The sequence below is a fragment of the Pongo pygmaeus genome, chromosome 19 (assembly GCF_028885625.2).
Source record: "Pongo pygmaeus isolate AG05252 chromosome 19, NHGRI_mPonPyg2-v2.0_pri, whole genome shotgun sequence".
NCBI lineage: Eukaryota > Metazoa > Chordata > Mammalia > Primates > Hominidae > Pongo > Pongo pygmaeus.
In genome coordinates, this window is record NC_072392.2 from 28,147,847 (window position 1) to 28,171,515 (window position 23,669).

At 45.0% G+C, this 23,669-nt stretch overlaps 1 protein-coding gene across 3 annotated transcripts in view; it reads left to right on the forward strand.

The window, feature by feature from the left end:
• The first annotated feature begins 236 nt into the window (after positions 1-236).
• Positions 237-23,669, forward strand: part of LOC129017160 (uncharacterized) — a 34,174-nt gene continuing 10,741 nt past the window's right edge. For 2 of the 3 annotated variants that reach the window (XR_008495017.2, XM_054457371.2), the window contains exons 1-3: positions 239-457; positions 2,202-2,935; positions 20,837-20,957. Coding sequence is in view for 1 of the 3 variants with exons in the window: in XM_054457371.2 (XP_054313346.1) it covers positions 20,839-20,957 (119 nt within the window). In the remaining 2 variants the exon portion in view is untranslated. Of the gene's footprint in view, positions 458-2,201; positions 2,936-20,836; positions 23,342-23,669 lie in introns of those variants that run through there. The other variant, XR_008495019.2, reaches the window with a different exon arrangement.

Here is a 23,669-nt window from a genome sequence, read left to right on the forward strand (position 1 = left end):
TAAGGTCGAGACTTGTAGGGTCCTGCACTGGGTTATCATAGGCAGCCTTTTTCCTGATACCAGGCCAGCTCTGCCTGTACCATTTTCCTCTGCTTAAGCAGGCTGACAGCTCTGACATCTGGGCGCCCGAGACTGCCTCGCTAATGAGCATGCGCTAGTCTCAGGGCACCAGACCTGAGCTGTAAATTCTGGCTAGCGTCACAGTGAATGCCACCGTCACCTAGCGACAAATCCCTGCAGCTTGGCGGAGACAGAGACCTTTGTGGAGGGTGCCTAGGTGGTGGACTCTCGCCTATCTTCTCTATGGGATCCACGGGATAGTCCCATGATCCTAGGAGAGGGTAGACGTGAGCCAGCCTGAAGAAACGTCAAGCAGAGCCCCAGGAATAAACCGCGAAATCCCTAAGGATCCAAAAGGATCTGCAGGATGTCTCAGGCCTGTCTAGTCGTTGTAGGGGTGAGTCTTTTTGAAACTTGCCCCACTGTGATTTTTAGATACAGCCCACCTGTGTTCCTCAGGGTTGCTCTGTCTTAGGTGGGGCTTCCTTCAGAAACATGCAGCCTCAGAAGCTACCGGTCTGTGTGTTCTGTGGGGGTGTTATGAGTGTTGGAAGTCTGCGTGTGTGTGTGGCTGTGTGTGTGTGTGTGTGTGTGTGTGTGCCTGTAAGTGTAGTCGACTTAAAGGAATGTGGCTAATGCACTGCAGCGCTTCTTTTTTTTAAGTCTCCCAACCTTTTGTTGTCCTGTCTGTGTGGCTCTGCTTGGTCTGCGCGGCTCGGTGTTCTTTATCTTTCTGTGGATCATGAATCCGCAGTGAATTGGGAGTCTGGCTGAGACCGGCCTGGGTCAAAATCACCTCCACTGCAAAAAAAAAAAAAAAAAGCCGTGTTTCTAGAAAGAACAGGAACACACCACACCCAAGAAAGGACATCTCCCAGTGTTTTACTGTCTTGCTTCCAAGTCAGGGAAAGACACTAGCAGTTCTGTCCGCGGGGCCCCTTGAATTTACATCGAATTCCGTTCCCAGCCTAGCAGGTACTTCCCGTCGTGAGGGGGCACTCCTCCATCATCTTCAGATTTCATTCAGGGACAGAGAGTGTGAGCAGCAATATGGTCAGATAGGGGAGAGAACACAATCTGTTGTGGGGTGGATGAGGTCCCACACCTTTACCTGCAAAGAAAGATGAAGACAGATGAAGGTGCTTCCAACTGCATCCCCTCAATACCTTAATTGCACAAACAGTACACCCATGGCCTGGTGTTCAGGTAGGAGTACTCCAAGGTGCAGGGAACATTTGGAGTGCAAACTGAGGCCATCCTGGCAAACTCCCGATTTGGGGGCTTTCATACCTAGAGCCAAATGGAAGTGCGATGGGTTGATTCTGGGTGGGATGTGGCCACCGCACTTGCCTCTTCTTTTGCTGACTTCCGTGTTCCTTGTCGGCCTAGGGTTTCCTGGGGCTGGCTCAACGTCTTACACACTAAATGTTTCCCACTTCACAGAGGACGATCCTCATGGGAATCCATTACATGAGTGTTTTCTTCTAAACGCTGTCACGTTTTAATGACTGGCAGCTGTTATACTTTTACAACCATAAATTCCCATTACATTTGCCAACAAGGAAATTCTCGTTCTCCCACTTCTATTGAAGGGCTGCATGATTACTATAGGATGAGTAGCAGGCAGCCATGGCTGGCTTTTGCCTGATAATCTAGGCTCTGTTTCATTTCATCGGCACGTCCTTTCTCATTGTGGAGAGGTTCTTTCATTGGGCTGTTGCTAGATGGGACTGCCTCTCGCCATAAATCTTTTGGCTGCCAGGGATTTCAGGCAGCTAAAGGGACTTCAGGTAGGCAGGCTGCCCTCCAGGTTGTGGGTCGTGGTCTCCTTTTGGGGCTGAGGTTGTTTGCACTTTGCAGGAGCGTTTTGGGTTTTCTGACAGGAATCTTTGAACATTGCTTGGACTCCAGCACAAGTCAGCTCGCTCTCTCAGGCGAGCCTTGATTTTTGTTGGCTTTCATGGAGAGTCAACAGTGCCCGTCAACAGCACTGCTGGGCACCCTTTTCAGGCTTTCAATCACCACAGACAACTTCTGAGACAATGTCTCAACCTCATCTGCAGCCATGAGAGGCCAGTTCGAGGTGTGAGAACACTGCTCCACCTTGGACTTGCATTTGTCATGGTTTCTGCCTTTCCTAGAGATCCTCTGCGAGGCCCGGGATGAAGTAACGCAGTGAGGCCAAGGGCCCGGCCATCTTTTGCTGACACCTGCCTCTGGGGTCTCAGTTTAGATTCCATCACCCAAAGACCCCTCAACAACTCACCAGACTATATTCCAATCCCCATGGGACCTGATTCCTGCAAACAGCCTCTTTCAGGAAGGGTGTCAGAAGAGCAGTTTCCAGCGACCAACTCACACTCTTGAAACGCCTCCTCGTCCAGCGGGACCCGACAACGGAGACGACCCGATGGGTCCCTAAGGTCAAGACTTTTAGGGTCCCGCAGTGGGTTATGTCAAGCAGCCTTTTTCCCGATACCAGGCCGGCTCTGCCTGTACCATTTTCTTCTGCTTGGGCAGGCTGACAGCTCTGACAGTCCGGTGCTCCGGCCTGCCTCGCTAATGCGCATGCGCTAGTTTCAGGGCCCCAGGCCTGAGCTGTGAGCTCTGGCTAGCATCACAATGAATGCCACTGTTGCCTAACGACAAATCTGTGCGGCTTACCTGGGAAGGAGACCACCGTGGAGGTGCGAAGGCGGTGGACTCTCGCCTGTCTTCTCCGTGGGATCCACAGGATAGTCCGACGATCCTAGGAGAGGGCAGATGTGAACGAGCCTGAAGAAACGTAAGGCAGAGCCCCAGGACTAAACCACGAAATCTCTAAGGATCCTAAAGGATCTGCAGGATGCCTCCGGCCTGCCTAGTCGTTGTAAGGGTGAGTCTTTTTGAAACTTGCCCCACTTTGATTTCTAGGTATAGCCCCCTGTTTTCCACGGGGTTGCTGTCTCCCACGTGGGGCTTCCTTCAGAACCACCCAGCCTCAGAAGCTGCCGGGCTGTGTGTTTCTGAGGGAGTGTTGCAAGTGTTGGATGTCTGCGTGTGTGTGTGACTTTGTGTATGTGTGTGCGTGTGTGTGTGCCTGTGTGTGTGCGCGCCTGTAAGTGGAGTCGGCTTAAATGAATGTGGCTAACGCACTACAGATTTTTTTCCCCCACCTTTTGGTAGCCTATCTGTGTGGCTTTGTGTGGGCTGTGGGACCCCATGTCCTTTGTGTTTCCGTGGTTCCTGAATCCGCGATGAATTGGGAGGCTGGCTGAGACCCGCCGGGGTTTAAGTCACCTCCCCCTGCAAAGGAGCCAACCTTCTAGAAAGAAAAGGACCACACTACACCCAAGAACAGACAACTCCCAGTGCTTCATTATCCTGTGGCCAACCCAGAGCCAGACCCTAGCAGTCCTGTTCACAGAGCTCCTTGAATTTACCTCGGATTGGGTTTCCAGCCAAGCAGGTGCTTCCCATCGTGAGGGGGCACTCCTCCCTTGTATCGGGATTACATTTAGGGATGGAGAGTGTGAGCAGCAATAAGGTCAGGTAGGGGAGAGGATACAATCTGGTGAGGTGTGGATGGGGTCCTGCACCTTCACCTGCAAAAAAGATGCAGACAGATGACACAGAAGGTGCTTCCATGTCCATCCTCGCATTCCCTTCATTACAAAGGCAGTCCACACATAGCCCGGTGCCCAGTTGGGAGCACTCCAACGTGCAGGGAACAGCTGGAGTGCAAACTTGGGTCATTCTGGTCAGCTCCCGATTTGGGCTTTCATTCCACTTGAGATTGGGATGGATGGATGCCGGGTGGAATGTGGCCTCTGCACTGGCCTCCTGTTTTCCTGGCTTTCACTTCCTTTCTCAGGGTCTTGGCTTGTTCTTTCGCCCAAAGGGAGTGGGGTGGACAGATTACCTCTGAACCTTGGGTGCCTTTGATTTCTTTCTTTGTAGTTGATGTCATTACAATGAACATTGATGCCTGCCATGTGCCAGGCCTGAGTCCTGGATGCCCAGAGGAAGGAGGCACCGTTCCCCTGAGCCTGCTAATAGGTCTTCCATCCACCCTTCTCATTATAATGCAGAGTTCAGGTTTTGAGACTAGGAAAACGTGAATTTGACTCCACTGGGTCACCTGCCAGCTGCTGACAGCCACTTAATTCCTCCAGGCCCAACATCCCTATATGTAAGCACAATACACAATTAGGGTTGCTGTGAGCCTTATGCAAGGGGAGACTTGGATGTGCTTGGCAGCAGCAGGTGGTCTACCCAGACTCTCTGGGTAGGCCTTGGTCTGCTTCCCTCCAGGTCTGTGCCACCTTCACTCAGGCTCCTGCAGAGGCAGCCCGTCACCTTGTGACCAGGCTGGAAAACAGCAACTGGCAGGAGGGCATGGGGACTAAGCGGGTCCCTGTCTTGAGCCCCTGCCAGTCGGCCAGGCAGCATCTCTGGGATGGGTGGCTGGATGCCAGTGCTCTTGTCCTGGCACCCCTCTGTTTCCTGCACTGGCTCGTGGTGGCAGACTTCCAGGCCTCTCCACATTCTCTGTCCTGGTGATGGTGGGAGTGTCTGCCCCTCTGAAATGTGTCCCTGGAGGTTGGGAAATGGCCATGCCCTTTGAACCTCATTTCTGGCCCAGGGTCTGGCTCAGACAGAGTGCACAGGGTGTGTGTTGAGGAGGGTGGAGGAGTGGCAGCCCTTTACCTATGAGCCAGTGCTCTGCAGGTCTGCCCAAGGGCCAACATCCCAGGGCCCAGGCCCTAAGATGAACGCGGCATCCCAGGTCCCAGCATCTTCTGAGAAGACATCATCCCAGTACCAGGGTGCCTGTTGGATAGTGCCTCTGCCCATCTTTCCTCTGTCTCCCAGCAGGTTCATGGTTGCAGTGGCCTGTGCGGGAGGGGTGCAGGTGATGGGGCCAGGGACTTTTGCAGGAAGGAACTAGGACATTGGCCAAAGAGGCTGCTCCCTGAGCCCAATTGTGTCCCTAATTTACTATGTGACCTCCACAAGTCATTCAGCATCTCCGGTCCTGTTTCCCACACCCTCACCCCGACTATGTGATGAGTACAATAATACCACAGTCCCTGTGACTGTGTTTTATTCAGGAGTCAGCTGTGGGCCTCTCTGACACTCCCTCCCCAAGAAAGTCCAGTGTCGGGAGTTAGTTGCACCTCCACCCCTGATCTTATATTTTCCAGCAGCATTTTGGGAAGGAATAGCCTGAAAGGTGAGCCTGCCTGTTATCTCCTCAGAGGGTTCAGGAAAAGCTGGCCCTCTCTATCCCCTTTCCCCAGCATGATCCTCCAGGTCCATTCACCTAATCATTAGGCATGAACTAATTGAACACCTGCCAAGACCCGGGTAAGCTTTTACATCTAGAGAGAACTAAGACACAGCCATGGTCCTGGGGGTCTCACCCTCTTAGATGGGAGGCCAGCAGGAGAGGACATGTGGGTCGGGTTCAAGAGTGGAGTAGGGAGTTGCAAGTGGCTAGTGCCCATCTGGGCATGGTCTCATGGGCCCTTGCCAGGAATGTGCATGCCATCCTCTGGCCATTGTAAGGCTTTTAGCAGAGAAGGGAGTGGGATTGAGAAAAAAAATTCCCCATGGCCAGGGCTGCAAGAACGGCTAAGGTCCTTGGTGGTACCATGGGCACGTGGCAATGACTGGAGGTTTTGAGAAGTAGAGTAGGCAGGGTCTGGTGGTGAAGGGGCATCTATGGGAAATCAGACCAAGTTCTAGCTTCCCAGTTTGCACTCATGGGCAGACAGTGGTGCTATTTACTGAGGGGAGATGACTTGAGGAAGAGTAGGATGGAGGAAACACTGGGCCTGCCTGAAGGTAGATGCCAGACAAAGGGAGGAAAAGAGAAGCCTGAGAGGAAGCAGCAGGCACAGATCAAGGAGGAGAAGCACAAGAGTGCTGGCCCAAAGGGCAAGAAGTGTCCAGAAGAAGGGGGCTACAGAAAGGTCAAGTTAGATAAAGGCCATAGTACACCTATCCAATGTGGCCACCAGAAGGCCAGCTGGTCAAGGGTGTTGCTGAAGGCAGAGGACAGTGGGTCAGGAGTGAAGGTGAGGATGCGGATCGAGAGTGTAGACAACAGGCAGAAGGGGAGAGAGATGGTGTGGATAGACGGGGTGTAGGGTCATAGATGGAAATATCCCCAAGTTTAGGTGGATGGGCAGGAGATCATTGCTGAGAAGGGATCTCGTAAGAAAGGAGAGGTGGAGCAGAACAGAGGGGGCAATGATGTGAGGGTGGCAGTGACACAGGGTAATTGGGGAGTGTGTGGGGACACCTGTCTGTTGGGCATCGGCTCATGGCTTAGGGCAGGCTACTGGGCAAGCCCACAGACCCCTAGAAGAGAGGAGCTCCTGCCATGTATGGCACAGTCTTGTCATTCACCATGCACTCTAATTTCACATATTGAGTACTTGGTATGTACCGGTCACTGTGTTGGACACAGGGGACATAAAATATGATAAGACACAGTCCCAAAGGGGCTAAGAGTACTGTGGCCTCTTACTCAAAGGCTTGAACCCAGGGTTAAGCTTCTAACAAGTTGGAAGGCAGACATAGGCACCTCCATTTGCCTTGAGTACAAACAGATGTTCAGAGAGGTTTAGTGACTGGCCGAAGGTCACGCTGCCAGGAAATGGCTGTGTCCAGGACAGTTCCAGGTCTCCTGCCCATAAAACCCACCCAGGCCACCGGGTTCAGTTTCAGCCAGGTGGCCTTCAGGGTTGACCACGCTGTTCAACTCGGCAAGAAGAATGCAAGCCAAAGGCAAGCACGTGCTCATTCTTCTGAGCATCCTCTGTGTGCCCAGCCCTGTTGTGGGCATGGGAAGGAAGGAAGGAGACAGGAATTCCAAATTGTGACCTTGCCATCTGCAGCTGAGGGTGTAGTTGGAGAATTTGATGTCCCAGGAGAGGGATGTCTCCTGTTCCCTGGCTGCCTAGGAGAGGGCAGAAAGCAAGCTCTCTTGAAGGAGAGAGAGGGTGGCAAGGGGAAGGTAAGCAGGGACAACTCTTCCCCTCCCTCAAAGGAGGCCACTCAGGAATCCCAGGGAAGCCAGGCAAAAGCCTGTGGAATAAAGGGGCCTCTGAGCCTCCTCCCCACTGCTGTGGTCCTGACTCGGGGATTTCAGGGTGCAGTCATCATTCCCACCTCAATAGGGGAAAGCCCAGGATGGTGGAGCCTGGCTGCTGCAACTTCTTGTACAAGCAGCTCTGGAGGCCCCACATCTGAGCTGGCAGCCCGGACTGGAAGGAGCTGGGAGCCCTTGTTCCTCCTCCTCTTGTGGGAACTGTGAGTGAGCCCTCACCCATGAAGGACCAGGAGAGGGCCGCAGCAGTTTCCTCACTCTCTCCCCTCCCTCCTGAACTTCCACCTGGACCTCCCCTTCCCCCATCCTGTAACCCATCCGGTGACCCCTCCTGTCTGGATCCAGGCCCTGCACCCACTTCCTAGGTCAAACTCCAAGGGCAGCCCAAAGTCGCTGTGATTGAGAGAAAGAAACTGGCTTCAGGACAGACCCATCTGTTCTACTCCAGGGCCAGCTGGGGGCCTTTTGAAAGGGAAGCTGGTATCAGCAGGAAGCTGAAGCCAGGTTGAGGGGACTCCAGTGAGTCCCCTTGCCTGTACTTCCTCCTACAGCAACTCCCCCACCCCCAAGCTGGAGAAGCCTCCCTGGGGTGGTTCAGCTGGATTACGCCTGGCCCAACCTTTCCCTCCCCAGACTCACCTGCTGACCCAGGCTGACCCAGAAGCCCCGCTGCCTGTCTAGTGTCTGACCTCTGAGAGAGCAGGTTCTTGGGTCTCCCTCCATCTTCACTTCACATTCCTGTCCACCAAGAGCTCTCTCCATCCACCCCTCCCTTCCTTTCAGGTGCCATGGTCCTCTGGGGATCTCCCTGAAGGCTACACCTCTTATTCACCTCTTAGTCCCTGGCTCCCTGCAGCCTGCAGGGGCCTGAGATGGACCAGGACAAGCTCATCTGCCCTGTCGCATCTTTCCCCAGCCACAGCAGTTGCCCTCATTCTAGATGGATTTTCTCTGCCCTTCCTAGAGCTGACTGTGTCCAGTAGAGGGAGGGTGGGCATTAGTCTGGAATGCCAGCCTAGATGGATGGTCAGTGCCAGGCTCTGGGGCATAGGAAAGACCTTGGTCATGACCAGGGGTAGCTGATCACCAGGAATGCAGTTGGGGCTCCATGCCCGAATGCCAGGGAGACTCAGAGCTGGATCTGGGCCACGGAGTGAGGGGACAGTGGCTGTTGGTTTATATTGAGGGGAAGATGGGGCTGACAGGACTAAGGCCCTGGGGCTGAAGGGCATAGGAGCTCTTGCTAAAATTTAGGAGGCTCTGTTTGAAGGAATCTAGTGTTGATAGAATTTCCAGAGCTGCTGCCTGGGCCAGGTAAGACCCACGGGACCCTTCTCTCCAGCTTAGGCTCCCAATGGGTGCCCACCCTGTTTCATCACCTTCTCCTAGCTAGAGGTCCCCTATGAGGCATGAAGGTGGTGGGGCAGAGGCCCCTGTCAAGGCCTTCATGTCTGCCTGGGGGCTGGACCACCTGGCTGGAGAAAGGAAGCCGAGGTAGCAGAAGGGCCTGCCTGAAGATCCTCTGAGCCTTCCTCCTCCTTTTCTACTCCTTGGCCCAGGTGGTTGTATAAATTACTATTCACCCCTATAAAAATTGTTTAACTCCATCACAAATATTTGGATAATGGGGGAAATCTCAATCTAATTACTGTTAGCATTTTGGTTTCTTTTCATTTATTCTCCTTCCTATGTGTGTGTCTTGGGGAGTTCCCATAGGGGCATCACAGAGTACTGATGATTGTGCATTCTGCTTTTTCACTTACCATATTCACCTAGTCAGCCAGTGTCAGCTGCTGTACCAGGCACTAGGAACCAATAAAAAAGTGTGATTCCTACACTCAGGAAGCTTATTGTCCAGGACAGAATGGCCATCAAATCCAGTTAGGATGTGGTATGCAGATATGATATCATATGGTTATGATATGATATGGTACATCTTCAAGGAGCTGTGTCAGGGACATGATGGAGAAGCCACTCTCCCAGGATCTTGTCAGCAAGAGGGAAATCCAGGAGTGCTTCCCAGAGGAGGAAGATGTTGACAGAGGTGAATTCTAAAGGTTTCTACAGTTCCTTCTCATGAAACCGTCTGGACCTGGTGCTTTTTTCAGTGGCAGATTTTTTTCTCATCAATGGTAATTAAGTTTCTACTCATTGTTTAGTTCATTAGGGGCACTTTATATTTTACTAGGAAAGCATTCATTTTCTCCAAATGTGTAAAGTCTCCACTTTTAAAATTTATTATGAATTTCTTTGTGGCCAAACAAATGATTTTTCTCAGATTTTCATAGATATAGAAAAAATGTATATTTTCTATTTAAGGGATATAAGGTCCCATATATACCAAATCAAGTTTTTGGTTATTCAAACTTTCACTTCTTTTGTATCCTTTGAGGGAGGAGGCTTTTACTCTAGTTCTAACAGAGATTTAGCCTTCCACTCAAATTTTCTCTATAAATCTCTTCTTTTACTAGTTTTTGCTTTTTATATTTACTGTGATGCTGTGGGGAGCATGCAGATTTTGAGTGTTCTCTCATTACAAATTGTGCCTATCATTACACGGTGTCCCTCTTTATCCCATTTCAGTGCTTAACCTTAAATTCCACCCCTCTATTATTATTATGGCCGCTCTTGATTTTACTTTAGCTTTTGTGCTTTCCTGGTATCTCTTGGCATTCTTTTATTTTCCACCATTATCATTGTTTAAGTGTTTTTCTTGTATATATACATCACTGGGGTTTTTTGTTGGTGATGGTGTTGATAGAGACAATGTCTTGTTCTGTTGCCCTGGCTGGAGTGCAGTGGCACCATCACAGCTTACTTCAGCATTGGCCTTCTAGTTTGAGGTGATCCCCCCACCTCAGCCTCTACAGTAGCTGGGACTACAGGCATGCACCATTACACCCAGCTAATTTTTTGTATTTTTTTTTCTTTTGGAGAGATGGGGATCTCACCATATTGCCCAGTTATCACTGTATTTTTAAACCCAAGCTGACCTTTGTCTTTCAATGGGAATTCATGTGTTCACATTTCATTAAATAATTGATCTACTGTAGTTGATTTTATTTCTTTTGGCTTATTTTACATTTATTGGTTTACCTTGTGGGTTTTTTTCCTCTGGTTATTGATCACTCCAGTTATTAATTTCCTTTTTCTTCCCTTGTTACTCTTTCCATTTCATTATTGGCTTCTACCCCTTCTCTGGAGTTCCTAATCAAACACATATTCTTTAGCATGTGATTCCATGGGGATTTTTTTTCTCAGCACTGTCATCTGGAGCTCCAACCTGTTGGTCTATAGACTCAGGTCTTTCTTTATGCTTCAGTAAATCTATGTGTTGTTTGATTTGATTGTCATTTTTGTTGTTGTTATTGTTGTTTATTTTCTCTCTTCCCCTTTCTCCTTTCTTCTCTCTCCCTTTTTCCTTTTTCTTTCCCTTCTCTTCTCTCTCTTCTCTTCGTTCTCTTCTCTTCTTCTCTCTTCTCTCCCTCCCCTCTCCTCCCCTTTTCTCCCTTCTCTCATCTTCTTTTCTTTTCTTTCACAGGATCTCAGTCTGTTACACACGCTGGAGTGCAGTAGTGCAATCATAGTTCATTGCAGCCTCAACCTCCCAGACTCAAGCATTTCTCCCAACTCAGCCTCCTCAGTAGCTGGGACTACAAGTGCATGCAACAACACTTGGCTAATTTTTGTATTTTTTGTAGAGACAGGGTCTCACTCTGTTACTCAGGTTGGTCTCAAACTCCTGGGGTCAAGCGATCCACCCACCTCAGCCTCCCAAAATGTTGGGATTACAGGCATGGGTCACCATGCCCAGGTCATTTAATCTTAGTTTTTGTGTTAATCATTTAACCTTCATCATTCCTCAAATCTCTCTTTAAAAATACCTTATAAAGATGTAAATCACTATAACTCCTATGTCTCTTCAAATTTTTTATATAAAGTGACAACTCCAAATACATCTTTCCATTTAATGTTATTTAATAAAAACCATTCTATTTTTATGCTAATATCTCCATTTGGCCATAAAACAATATATCTAGAAACAAAGTGTGAGCTTCAAAGAAACAATGATCTACTGTTTCTATCAACTTTTTACTATCCATAATCCCTTTGCTTCCCATCTACCTCAAACAAATTGAAGTTAATTATCAACTTGAAATTTCTAGAGCTTATGCAACTTCAATTCATTTCTTTCCCTTGATATATTCAACTCTACTGCCAAAATTACAACCTTCGTTAAATGCAACTGTCTGTGTGTCTAATCCTTGCCAGCACCCATGCAGCTGAACATGCCCAAAAGAACAATATAGCAATGATTTTCAACATTTTATATCCAGGCCAGAATTCTCCCCTGAGTTTCAGATTTATATATTTAAATGCTTACTTAACATCTCCAATTAACTACTTAATGGAAATCCCAAAATTAATATATCCATAACTGTCAAATTCTTCACCTACATCATCTCTCATTTTACAAAAATTCCATTTTTTCCTAATGAATATTTACCGTGTTCATCATTTTGCTCAAATGTTTCCTCAAAGTGGTGCCTACCTTAATGGTATTACTAAAAGTTTTTCTAAGCACTTCATTTTTCTGCCCTGCTTTCTTTTCCTCCTTAGAACCACCTGATGCACTGTATATTTTACTAATACACAGTTTGTTTCTTTTACCTGCTAGAATATAAATTATATAAGACCAGCGATTTTTTACATCATGTTTACTTTCCAATGCCTTACCAAGATCAGTACCTGACACTGAAACAAAGGTAGATTATTCAATTTTTTTAAATGTGTTCTGTGGATTACTAGAACTGCAAAACTCACTTCAATAAGTCTACGACAGTTAAAAAATACATTCATGACACCTTATCTTCTTGGGGAATTACAGTGATTACTAGTCTTTAAAAGTAAGAAGACATAAACTTCAGTTTGAAACCAGGACTCATCATCCCACAGTTAGAGTTGGACTTCTTTGTGTGTTCAGGGACCACAGAGAGGTCAGGGGTGTTGGCCTCAGCCTCTTGGACAAGGGAAGCCGGCACCTTATGAGCTCAGGACCCCTGTCCCTAGCCTGGATGATGGCAGAGTCTGGCTCAGCCAGGTCCCTGGCCTGCACAAAGCCAGTGGCACCAGGTAAACATGCCCAGCTCAGTGACTGCCTGGAGCAGGTGTGGGGCAGCCAGACCCAGTGGGTGTGGGCTTGGGAGCCTAGCCACAGAGGATGAGCAGGACGGGCACAGTCAGACAACCCTTAGAAGGCCTCCACCCCTGAGCTGCAGGAAGAGATCCCCTCATCCAGCTCCTCCCCAGGGGCCCACTCTGGATCAACAGGAAAATGTAGCCCCTGATGTGGTTGTGCATAACTGGACAGATGGGAGACACACAGCTGAAGGCCATGTTGATAACCGCCTGCTGGTATCCCAGTTTGACATCCCAGTACCACATATCGCTGAAATGCCAGGTCACCACATCACCAACGGTTAAGTCGATATGAACTGTTGATTGTTGACGAGTCCCAGGATCTTTTCTGCTCTTGAGCCTGACCATGAGGTAGTAGATGCCGAAGTCAGGCAAGGATTGCCAGGCCTGATGGAGGCACAACTGGGCCTGGTCGGCAAGAGCCAGGCCACATTCTGGGGGCTTCCAGGATCCGTGGGATGAGCTGCTTGGCCTTGAACTTTTGTGGAAGTGCAGGGTTAGGGTGTGGAGGGAGTACCAAGACCACAGAGGCTGAGGCCCCTGACAACGGCGCCACTGCCCTGGGGGTGGTTGCCGAACCCGGTGCCTGTCTGCTGGAAGGCCTGCATCTCGCTGGCGGCTGTTCTCTGCAAGGTGCAGCCCCTCCTGGGAAGCCAGTGGCAGCCCCTGCAGCATGCACCCGGCTGCTCCTGCCCCGCAGGTGGGGGTCGCTTGCCTCGGGTGAGTTGGATGCAGAACTTGCAGCCAGAGATGCTAACACCAGAAATGCCCTCACAGCCCTTGAGGTTGAGCTGCTGAGGGTGTGGGGTGGGTGTCCACTGGGGCGTGGCCTGGCTCTCATGGCAGGATTGCATGTCTTGCTTGAACAGCTCCCAGTGCTGGCCTCAGCCCTTCAGGGTCAGCTTCTGGGGCTGGGAGATTTGGGGACACTCCTTGACTTCTGTGACAGTGGCCAGGCTTCCAGCCCGTCTGTGGGTACCTAGCCCTCCAGCTTCTCCTCCAGGCTGCTGAGGGCTGCGTCCAGGCCATCCAGCCGGGTATCCACAGCTGGCTTGCCCATCTCCCCTCTCTGAGACAGCCTGTTTCCATAGGACTGCAGGGATGAGACACCATCAACCCCTCCTAGATGCAGCCCACCCCTCCAGCAGCAGATCTCACTGAGCGGCTCGCACAGCAGGATCCAAGCCGTAGAAATCTTGGGGCTGAAAGCATGGCCAGAGGCGCCTGGCCCTGGCGTCCCGTTAAATGAGGCACGGCAGGTACCAGAGCCCGCTGTGCAGCAGGGATTCGTCCAACGGGAGTTGGGCCCTGGCGGGCGAGGGAGGGTCAGGCGGCGTCGGTCACCGGCTCGGCAGGTGGTCGCAGGCCTTGGTTGGCCACTGTCCCAGAAGTGAGCCAGCCTCCCCGGAAGAGCGCTGGAGCGAAGCTCCCCGCTAGGACCACCTTGGTGAGGTTGCACACCTCCTCGTCTGACTCCTTCTAGTCTCAGGAGCTGGAGTGGGGCTGGAGGCAAGTGAGCCCCACCTGCGGGGCAGGAGCAGCTGAGTGCATGCTGCAGGGGCTGCCACTGGCTTCCCAGGAGGGGCTGAACAGTGCAGGGAACAGCCATCAGCGAGATGCAGGCCACCCTTGGCCTTTCAGGAGACAGGCGCGGGACTCGGGCAACCACCCCCAGGGCCTTGGCGCCTCCATCAGGGGCCTCAGCTTCTGTGGCCTTGGTGCTCAGGAACTGGAGTGAGGCCAGCTCAGGGACGCCTGGCACTGTGGAGGCTGTAGGTGGCGGCTGCGGTCCAGAAGCACTGACGAAAGCCCCTTGATAGATCAAGTCAAAATGTTACTGAGGGCCGGGCGCGGTGGCTCATGCCTGTAATCCCAGCACTTTGGGAGGCCGAGGCGGGCGGATCACGAGGTCAGGAGATCGAGACCATCCTGGCTAACACGGTGAAACCCCGTCTTCACTAAAAATACCAAAAAAATTAGCTGGGCGCCATGGCGGGCGCCTGTAGTCCCAGCTACTCGGGAGGCTGAGGCAGGAGAATGGCGTGAACCCGGGAGGCAGAGCTTGCAGTGAGCCGAGATTATGCCACTGCAGTCCGGCCTGGGCGAAAGAGCAAGACTCCGTCTCAAAAAAAAAAAAGGTGTTATTGAGAAGGCCAGTTCATTCTCTAGGATGCCAGTGGCAAACAAACATGAGGACGACCAGGGAGACGAGGATTTTGAGTGCTTACTTTATAAAGTGTCTATAATATCTGCAGCAGAAGAACTTAATGGCAAGTTGGTCAGAAGATAAGCCTGGAAATCTTAAATGTCCTATACTCATTTTTAATTATATTGTATGTTATATACTCTTTGGGGCAAGAATGATGGAGATTATGTGAAGTGGAATAAGGGCTTTCCCTCTCTGTTTGCTTCAGACCACTTCTTTGTTACCATTATCACAATTGGTACAGTTAGCTGGGTGTTGTGCTAAACACATTAAAGACATGTTATTGAATACCCATTTTAACCATATGGGATAGGTTTTATTAACAGGGTGTGAATATGGTTCAAACAATTTACCCAGAGTATGTAATGGATTAGCCAATACTAGTCTGTTTTCCTCTCAAGCCCTCTTTATTATTATATATTCTTCCCATGAGAGACCAGAAGATGCCTAAAGAAAGGAATCGAGGGAGCAGAAGACATTTTGTGAGGAGGAGATATTTGAATGGTACTTGAGTATAAGTTGCTACACGGTTGTGTGCTATGCCATCTATCCACAAATAACCCAGTTTTCCCCATAAAACCTTCAACCAACTTTCATATCTCAATTTTCCTTTGAAGTATTCCTCTTAGTGTTGAAGTATGAAAATTTGCTCCACAGTAAACTGCAGAGATAAACAGAGATGGCTATGGAAATACTACAACTACTATTAAGGAAGATGGCTATTTGCCTTTAGTATAAATTGAGTCAATGAGATGCATAAATATTATTTCCAATATCAGTGAATATTTGCCTAAGACATAATTTATTATTATTATTTCCATTTTTAATTTGTAGATACCATTGTACATATCGTGTACAATATGATATTTTAAAGTATATATATTGTGGAATGATTAAATCTAGCTAATGAACATATGCATTGCCTTACATACCTTTTTTGTGGTGAGAATACAACAATTTCAAATATTTGTCCAATTCACATTTGGAAAATACAATTAAAATAAGTTTAAAATGCCTATAATTCACAGTGCAGTCATAAAAATTGAACCGATGAAACACACTAAAGTCATTTAAATGTATCCTAACTTATTGTTCTTGATCATATAGTAAAACATCATCAAAATATAGTCTCTATTGTTTTAGAATTTGATTTCTTAGATCTGGTCATAATTATGCTGTATAGATAAAACTCTGTGGTCTAAACGGATTTGAAGTCAGAAACTTGCACTGCCAAAACAACACTGTGTGTTATCAGCTCTGCCTCAATTTGCAAATCACATAAGCTTTCTGAACTCCATTTTATTCATTTGGGAAATGAGATCAATACACTAAATATTTCAGTTAATGCAAAGTAGAATACAAAAAGAACCACACTCTAGTTCCATTCCACGTGAGCACTTCATCTATTTCCCTCCAGAAATCACCTGTACACCATAGGAAAGTAAATTCATACCCATCTAGTTAACAGTGTGAGAATGTAAATTTAAAGCATGTTTGACTAAGGAAACTTAATCATAATAAAATGGTTTAATTTCCCTGAGCATGAAATATTCTCCACAAGAAATGGCATGCTATGTTTAATTGGTTCTGGGAATGATTATCCTATATTAGTCACTTTCATATTGGTGTCCCCTAGAGTGGAAAATAAATAAGTCAGTGATTGCACTTCTGCATGTCCATCTTCTGCCAAGACATTTTGCTGATGTGCAGTGTCTGCAGCTTCCCATTTCTTGGCTAAGTTCAAGCTTTGTTAGTTTAGTGCTTAGGAAAGCCTCATGTTCTTACAGAAATCCTTTTGCTCTCATTACTTTTTGTGATGTTATGGACAATAATTTGCCTTGGGAGCATGACAATTGATTCCAACAGTTGCCAATGTGGGGGAGGGGGGTGTCAAAAGGTGGGCTTTTTCAATGTCAATTTTAACCCAGCAGCAATTTCTGCAGTTGCAAATAATTCTATTTTCTTTCTGGTCACTTAAGTTCTGTCAAATTAAATTGGTGTTCAAAACTCATAGCACAGTTTTGCTTTTTTATTACTACATCTGCAATTTGATTAGTGTGATATATTTTATATATGAGTGAATATCAATTAAAGGCGATGAACATTTATAGGTAACTTTTTCAGCCATAGAGGTTAGTAATTTTAATGTGTAAACCATCTGAATTCATACTGCAACCATATTTTTGTAACATAAGCAAATGTAGATTAAATAAGTTTTATTAGTATTTTAAATGTAATAAAATTATTTTCAGCTGGCTGCAGTGGCTCACGCCTGTAATCCCAACACTTTGAGATGCCAAGGTGGGTGGATCACCTGAAGTCACTAATTCAAAACCAGCCTGGCCAACATGGCAAAATGCCGTCTCTACTAAAAATACAAAATTAGCCATGCATGGTGGCGCATGCCTGTAATCTCAGCTACCCGGGAGGCTGAGGCAGGAGAATAGCTTGAACCCGGGAGGCAGAGGTTGCAGTGAGCTGAGATCGTGCCATTGCACTCCAGCCTGTTCAACAAGAATGAAACTCCTTTATGAAAGTATTTTCTTGAAATATTAAAATATAATTTAATGTATCATTAACACCATATGCCCATTAAAAGGTTGTGTTAAATAACTATAATATTACTGAGAATAACTTATGTTTCAGACATTTCACTTACATCATTTAAATCAGACTTCCTAATAACCCACGTATAAACCTTGGTATGAAGTAACTGATCCTGAGAGATGTAAATTATCTTCCCAAATTCATGCATTTATTAAGTTTATCATCTGAGTTTTCTGACACTATATGTAACATTTTTTTCTCCATACCACGTTGGTTCCTTGCATTCCAAAGCTCTTGAAGAACACTGAAAGAAGTCAATGGCCTTCATCTGCATTTCAACCAACAATGCTACAATCACCCTTGTTCACAGTCCTGTCTTCATACAAAAAGAAATGTTTCCATTAGTTTCCAGCATCATCTCACATAGTTATCATTTTGGTTTAGAACACTAATCCACTCTCAGAATTTCTCAAAAATACATTAAGTTGCTAACAATAGTCAGCACATTGCACAATAGATCTCTTGAATTTTACTCCTTCTCTCTGACTATAGTTGTGTATCCTTTGACCAACATCTACCAAACTCCATTCCCAACCACACTAGCTGCTGGCAAAAAAACATTTTACTCTCTACTTCTTAACTTTTTGAGATTCCACATACAAATGAGACTATGTGATAATTGTCTTTCTGGCCTAGATCATAATATTCTCCAGGTTCATCCACGTTTTCACAAATGACAGAATTTCCTTCTTTTCTGTGGCTGAATGTATTTCATTGTATGTATATGCCACATTTTCTCTATCCATTCCCCCGTCGATGGACACAAGTTGATTCCATATCATGACTACTGTGAATAATACTGCAATAAACATGGGAGTGCAGATATCTGTTCCATATACTGATTTTATATCCTTTGGATAGGTAGATACCCAGCAGTGGGATCACTGGATCATATAGTAGTTCAATTTTAAAATTTCTGGAGAACCATAATACTTAGCGGCCTAAAACTTAATATTTAATACATAGCGGCTGTACTAATTTATTAGGTTAGTGCAAAAGTAATTGAAGTTTTTGCCATTGAATGTAATGGCAAAACTGTAATTACTTTTACACGAAGTGAATATATTCCCACCAATAGTGTACAAGGGTTCCCTGGTCTCCACACCCTGATCAACACGTTTAATTCTTGTATTTTTGATAATAACCATTATAATAGGTGTGAGATGACAGCAGAGTGGAGCTGTAGTTTGCATTTCCATAATAATTGTGATGTTGAACATTTTTTGCATATGCCTACTTGGCCATTTGTATGTCTTCTTTTGAGAAATGTCTGCTCAGATCTTTTGCTTATATTTTAATCAGTTCATTTGCCTTCTTGCTATTGAGTTGTTTGAATTTCTTATATATTTTGGATGTTAATTACCACAAAATTCATAACAATATAAGGTAATACATATACTAATTAGCTAGATTTAGTCACCTCACAACGTAAATATACCTCAAAATATCATGTTGTACAAAATAAATACATAAAATTTTATCCTTCAATTAAGAAATTAAAATAAAATGAAATTTTCAGCATGATAGACATTCAAATATATGAATCATGTCACCCCAACCTCTCTTTATCATTTTCAGTAGTTACGGGTGAAATCTGAGTCAGGGCTGATGTTCCTAGTTCCCTACTATTATATTCTTAATACACTGCAGTTTCTCAATCATCCTTATTAAAGCAGTTACCAAAATTTAAAAATTAATTTTGAATGTACTATGATCATCTCTGAAAATTATAATTTGAAGAAGTGCTTCTATGAATGGGATAAAATATTTCATTATTTTTTTCAGCATTCCACATTTTTGACTCATTGACTCAGCTAAACCACATAAATCTTCACTTTTTTCTATTTTATATATCATAATGCCTATCTTTCAACTGTGAAAAATTATCAACTATATTTGTTTATTAACTTTGGGAATATGAAATTTAGATTGTGATCTTCTAGAAATAAAATTTAGAAGCTTTTTTTCTAACCAAAGCATTCAGACTTGAGCAAATGACAAATGCAGAATATTTTATGTGTTGACAAATATATACATATAATATCAATGTTTTTGTGTTTCAAGTTCTTAAGCAATATTTGCTAGCTGATAAACTTATTTTTTATTTACTAATAAGAAATAATTTGGAGTGCAGAAATCAAGATACTGTCCTTGCATGACATTAAGATTAATAGATAAATGTTATCACACATACAGGCACATACAACACCACCAGAACTTTACCTAAATGATTGTTTTCCAACTTATGCAATTGTGGCTGTTCATAAACATCTTGTTTATTGATGATCTTGATTATAAACATCTTGTTTATTATTGATCTTGTCTATAAACTATCTTTACTAATTAGGAAACATTTTTTTCTCTTTTCTTTTTTTTTTTTTCAGAGAAAAGGTCTGGCTCTGCCACCCAAGCTGGAGGACAGTGGCACCAGCTCCACTCACTGTAACCTTTGCCTCCCAAGTTCAAGTGATTCTTGTCCCTCAGCCTCCCAAGTAGCTGGGACTACAGGCATGCACCAGCACACGTGGCTAATTTTTGTGTTTTTAGTAGAGATAGGGTTTTGTTATATTACTCAGGCTGGTCTTGAACTCCTGGGCTCAAGTGATCAACTATTCCTGGTCTCCCAAAGTGCTGGGATTACAGGCATGAGCCACTGTGCCTGGCCTCTGTTTTCTTTATTGCTTTATTTATCTGGTTTTGAGTTGGGAGATGATATTAAACAAGAGTTATAATTTTCCAAAAATTGAAATAAAAATAATTTTAGGCTAGAGGAAAATGCAAACAATGGCAACATTAGGATCTATTAGCTTATTTGAATTTTGTAATAAATAAAGATTTGATATAATGGGAAATTTCGTATGCTCAATGTGTAAGTACATTCTCAATTCTTGAAGGAAATAATAAAACAGTATCAACTTAGAAAGATATAAAAAAAATGCTAAGTTGTCACACAAAAAAAAGAAATTCAGAAAAAAGGAAATTCCAAAGCAGAAGTCCTGGTATGTTACTATTCCAGACAAATCTCATATGAGAAAGTACTCAAGATAATTGAAACGTTAATTTAATAATTAATTAATTAAAATAATACAGTCCTGGATGTCTTTCCTTTTTTGTGCTTTCTTTAATTTCTTTCCAGCTATATATAAATGTGTCTTGGTAGAAATTTAAGTGCCTGGGAATGAATAGTACTGTCCCCCAGGATAATAAGTTATTAGCAAATTAATACCTTGCTTCTGTTAGTTGTCAACATGTTGCAAGTAAACATTGTTGATAGGCACTGTGGATCTACAAAGGGTAAGATATCATCCTTTCACAAAAGGATAGCTATTAAACCTGACTGTAGGTAAAGTTAAATTGCAACTAAACATATGTAGACATATACCAAGATTTTTAAAATTACACAATATTTCTGACCAATAAAATATAAACTAGAGTCTAAACTGTTTGGCTAAGAATTTCATTGCTAGAGTACACTTACAAGTACTAAATGAATTTCCAAAAATCTAACATTTTGTTCTCAATAAAATAAAATGTGTTTAATAAATATGAAGCAAAAAATAAAATCCTAAACAAAAGCAAACACTGTTGATCAGTCAATTTAACATGGACTATTATTGCTATTATTTTTATTGACCAATAATTTATTTCCTGACTTTTCTTCCCAGATATGGACACTATTGATGGGAGCGGCTGGCCATCTGGAGTGGCAGTTGCCATCATGTCAGTAGCACTTGGGCCGCACGGGCAGTGTTGTCAGGAGCAGCAGCAGGAGCAGCAGTGGCGGTGGTAGGTCCCCGTTCCCTGTGTCCTCAAGGCATCTGACTGCACCGCCCCCTAATGGCTGGGCAGGACCCACTCCCAGGTGCAGACCCTCCATGGTGGCCTCAACTTCGCTTCCCACCACATCTGGGAGCCCATCAGCGCTGGCAGCCGGGTCTTGCAGGATTGGCCCCAGGAGCATCAGGTTCATTTGTGCGGCATTAGCCAGGGCCCCCATGCCACCTGCACCTCGCCCGTGCACTACTGCAGGGAAAACGCAGAGAGGAGTCATGGCCAGGGCTGCACACTCTATGGAGCCAGTGGGAGCTGGGGACAAGTGGGAGCCCAGCCCCTTCCAAATTGCCAGGGCAGTAACTCCCCAGGCGCAACTGCAGCTGCCCAAGGAGGGTCTGCGACTCAGGCAGTCCTGTGCTCTTGGGAGCCAGGAGAAGGCAGGAGCCCCACCCTCCCAGGTACAGCTGGAGCCTTTCAAGCCACGGCTGCAGACCCAGGCACTCTGCACTCTTGGTGCCTGGGAGGGCCCCCGTGACCCCACAGGCTCAGAAGTGCCTGCGCCCACTGTCTGGGTTCTCCTCGCTGTCAGCACCTGCTCCAATCTTTGAGCAAAGTTGAGGTCGAGCACACTATATTGTGCCCAATATAAAATAGATATAAAAATACCTCTTACACTTAAATCCAGGCATTGTCATTTGAATGACTTAAGAATATGCAGCTAAGGTGCTTTTGAAAATACAAGCTAGTGATTATACTGAATTTGTAAATCACGTAGGATAGTGAGTCATTTTAGAATATTAATTATTTCAGTCCATAAACCTGGATGTCTTTCCTTTTCTGTGTTTTCTTTAATTTCTTTCATTGATGTTTGTAATTTTTGTTGTAGAAATCTTTTACTTCCTCGGTTAAGTTTATTTCTACAATAGCTACATTTTTGTAGCTATTGTAAAAGAAATAGCTTCCTTAATTTTTTTTCAGCTAGTTTACTAGCAACATATAGAAATGCTACTGTTTTTTGTATGTTGATTTTATATCCTGCAACTTTATTAAATTTATTAAATTCATTTATCACTCTAAGAAGTTTTTGGTAGAGTCTAGTTTTTTCTGTGTATGAAATCACATTGCAAACAGGGACAATTTGACTGTCTCCTTTCCAATTCAGACACCCTTTATTTCTTTCTCTAACTGAATTGCCCTGGCTAAGACTTTCAGTATGTGAAATATGAGTGGTGAAAGTGGGCCTCCTTTTCTTGCTCCAGTTTTCATTTTTCACCTTTTCCATATTCAGTATGATCTTAGCTGTGGGTTTGTCTTTATGCCCTTTTGTGTTGAAGCATATGTTTTCTATACTAAATTGTTGAGAGGCTTTTGTCACGTAAGAATGTTTAATTTTGCCAGATGCTTTCATTGTGTTTATTGATTTAATCGTATGGTTTTCAATATATATCCAAAGGAAAGAAAATCAATATATCAAAGGGTTACCTGCACCCCCATGTTTATTACAGCACTATTCACAATAGCCAAGATATAGAATCAACATAAGTGTCCATCAACAGATGAATGAATAAAGAAAATGTAACATACCTATATAATGGAATACTATTGAGTTATAATAAAGAACAAAATCCTGTCATTTGTGGCAACATGAATGCAACTGGAGGGCATTAGCTTAGGTGAAATAAGCCTGGCATAGAAAAATAAACACCACAGGCCAGGAGCGGGGACTCATGCCTGTAATCCCAGCACTTTGGGAGGCCAAGACAGGCGGATCACGAGGTCAGGAGATCGAGACCATCCTGGCTAACACAGTGAAACCCCGTCTCTACTGCAAATACAAAAAAAAATTAGCTGGGCGAGGTGGCAGGCACCTGTAGTCCCAGCTACTCGGGAGGCTCAGGCAGGAGAATGGTGTGAACCCGGGAGGCGGAGCTTGCAGTGAGCCAAGATAGCGCCACTGCAGTCTGGCCTGGGAGAAAGAGCAAGACTCTGTCTCAAAAAAAAAAAAAAAAAAAGAGAGAAATAAACAGCACATAACTACATGTTCTCACGTATGGAAGCTTAGATAGTAGAGTATTGGTTACCATATACAGGAAAGAGAAAGGGGAGTATAAGAAAAATTTGGTTAACACATACAAAATTACAGCTGGAGAGAAGGAATAGGTTATAGTTCTCTACCGCACTGCAGGGTGACTGTAGTTAAAGGGAATTTATTGTGTGTTTTCAAATAACTAGAAGAAAAGATTTTTAATATTCTCCTGCAAAGAAATAATAAATGATTTAGGTAATGGATATTCTAATGACTGACTTGATCATTACACATTGCATAAATATATCAAAATATCACTCTGTAACCCATAAACCTGTACAATTATTACATGCCAATTAAAAATAATTTTAAAAGAGAAAAAATGAAATAAAATTAAAGGTACAGAATTTAACTACTTTTTCTTCTATGAAACCCAAGTGTCAGTACCAAGAAGAGTGAATTTATTAGTTTTCTAAAATAAAAAAAATCAAAGACCAAAAAAGAGCAATATCCAAGAAAAACAACTGTTAGTAAGAATACTTAGAAAACTTGGGCACTGTATCACCCTGTTCCTAGATACCAATTTATAGATGACCACTTAAATAGAAGTTTATTCCAGTTAATTCATTTATAATCCCAGAGTTCAAAATTACATTTTACCTACAATAAATGAGATAACACATTTAAATTGTATGGTA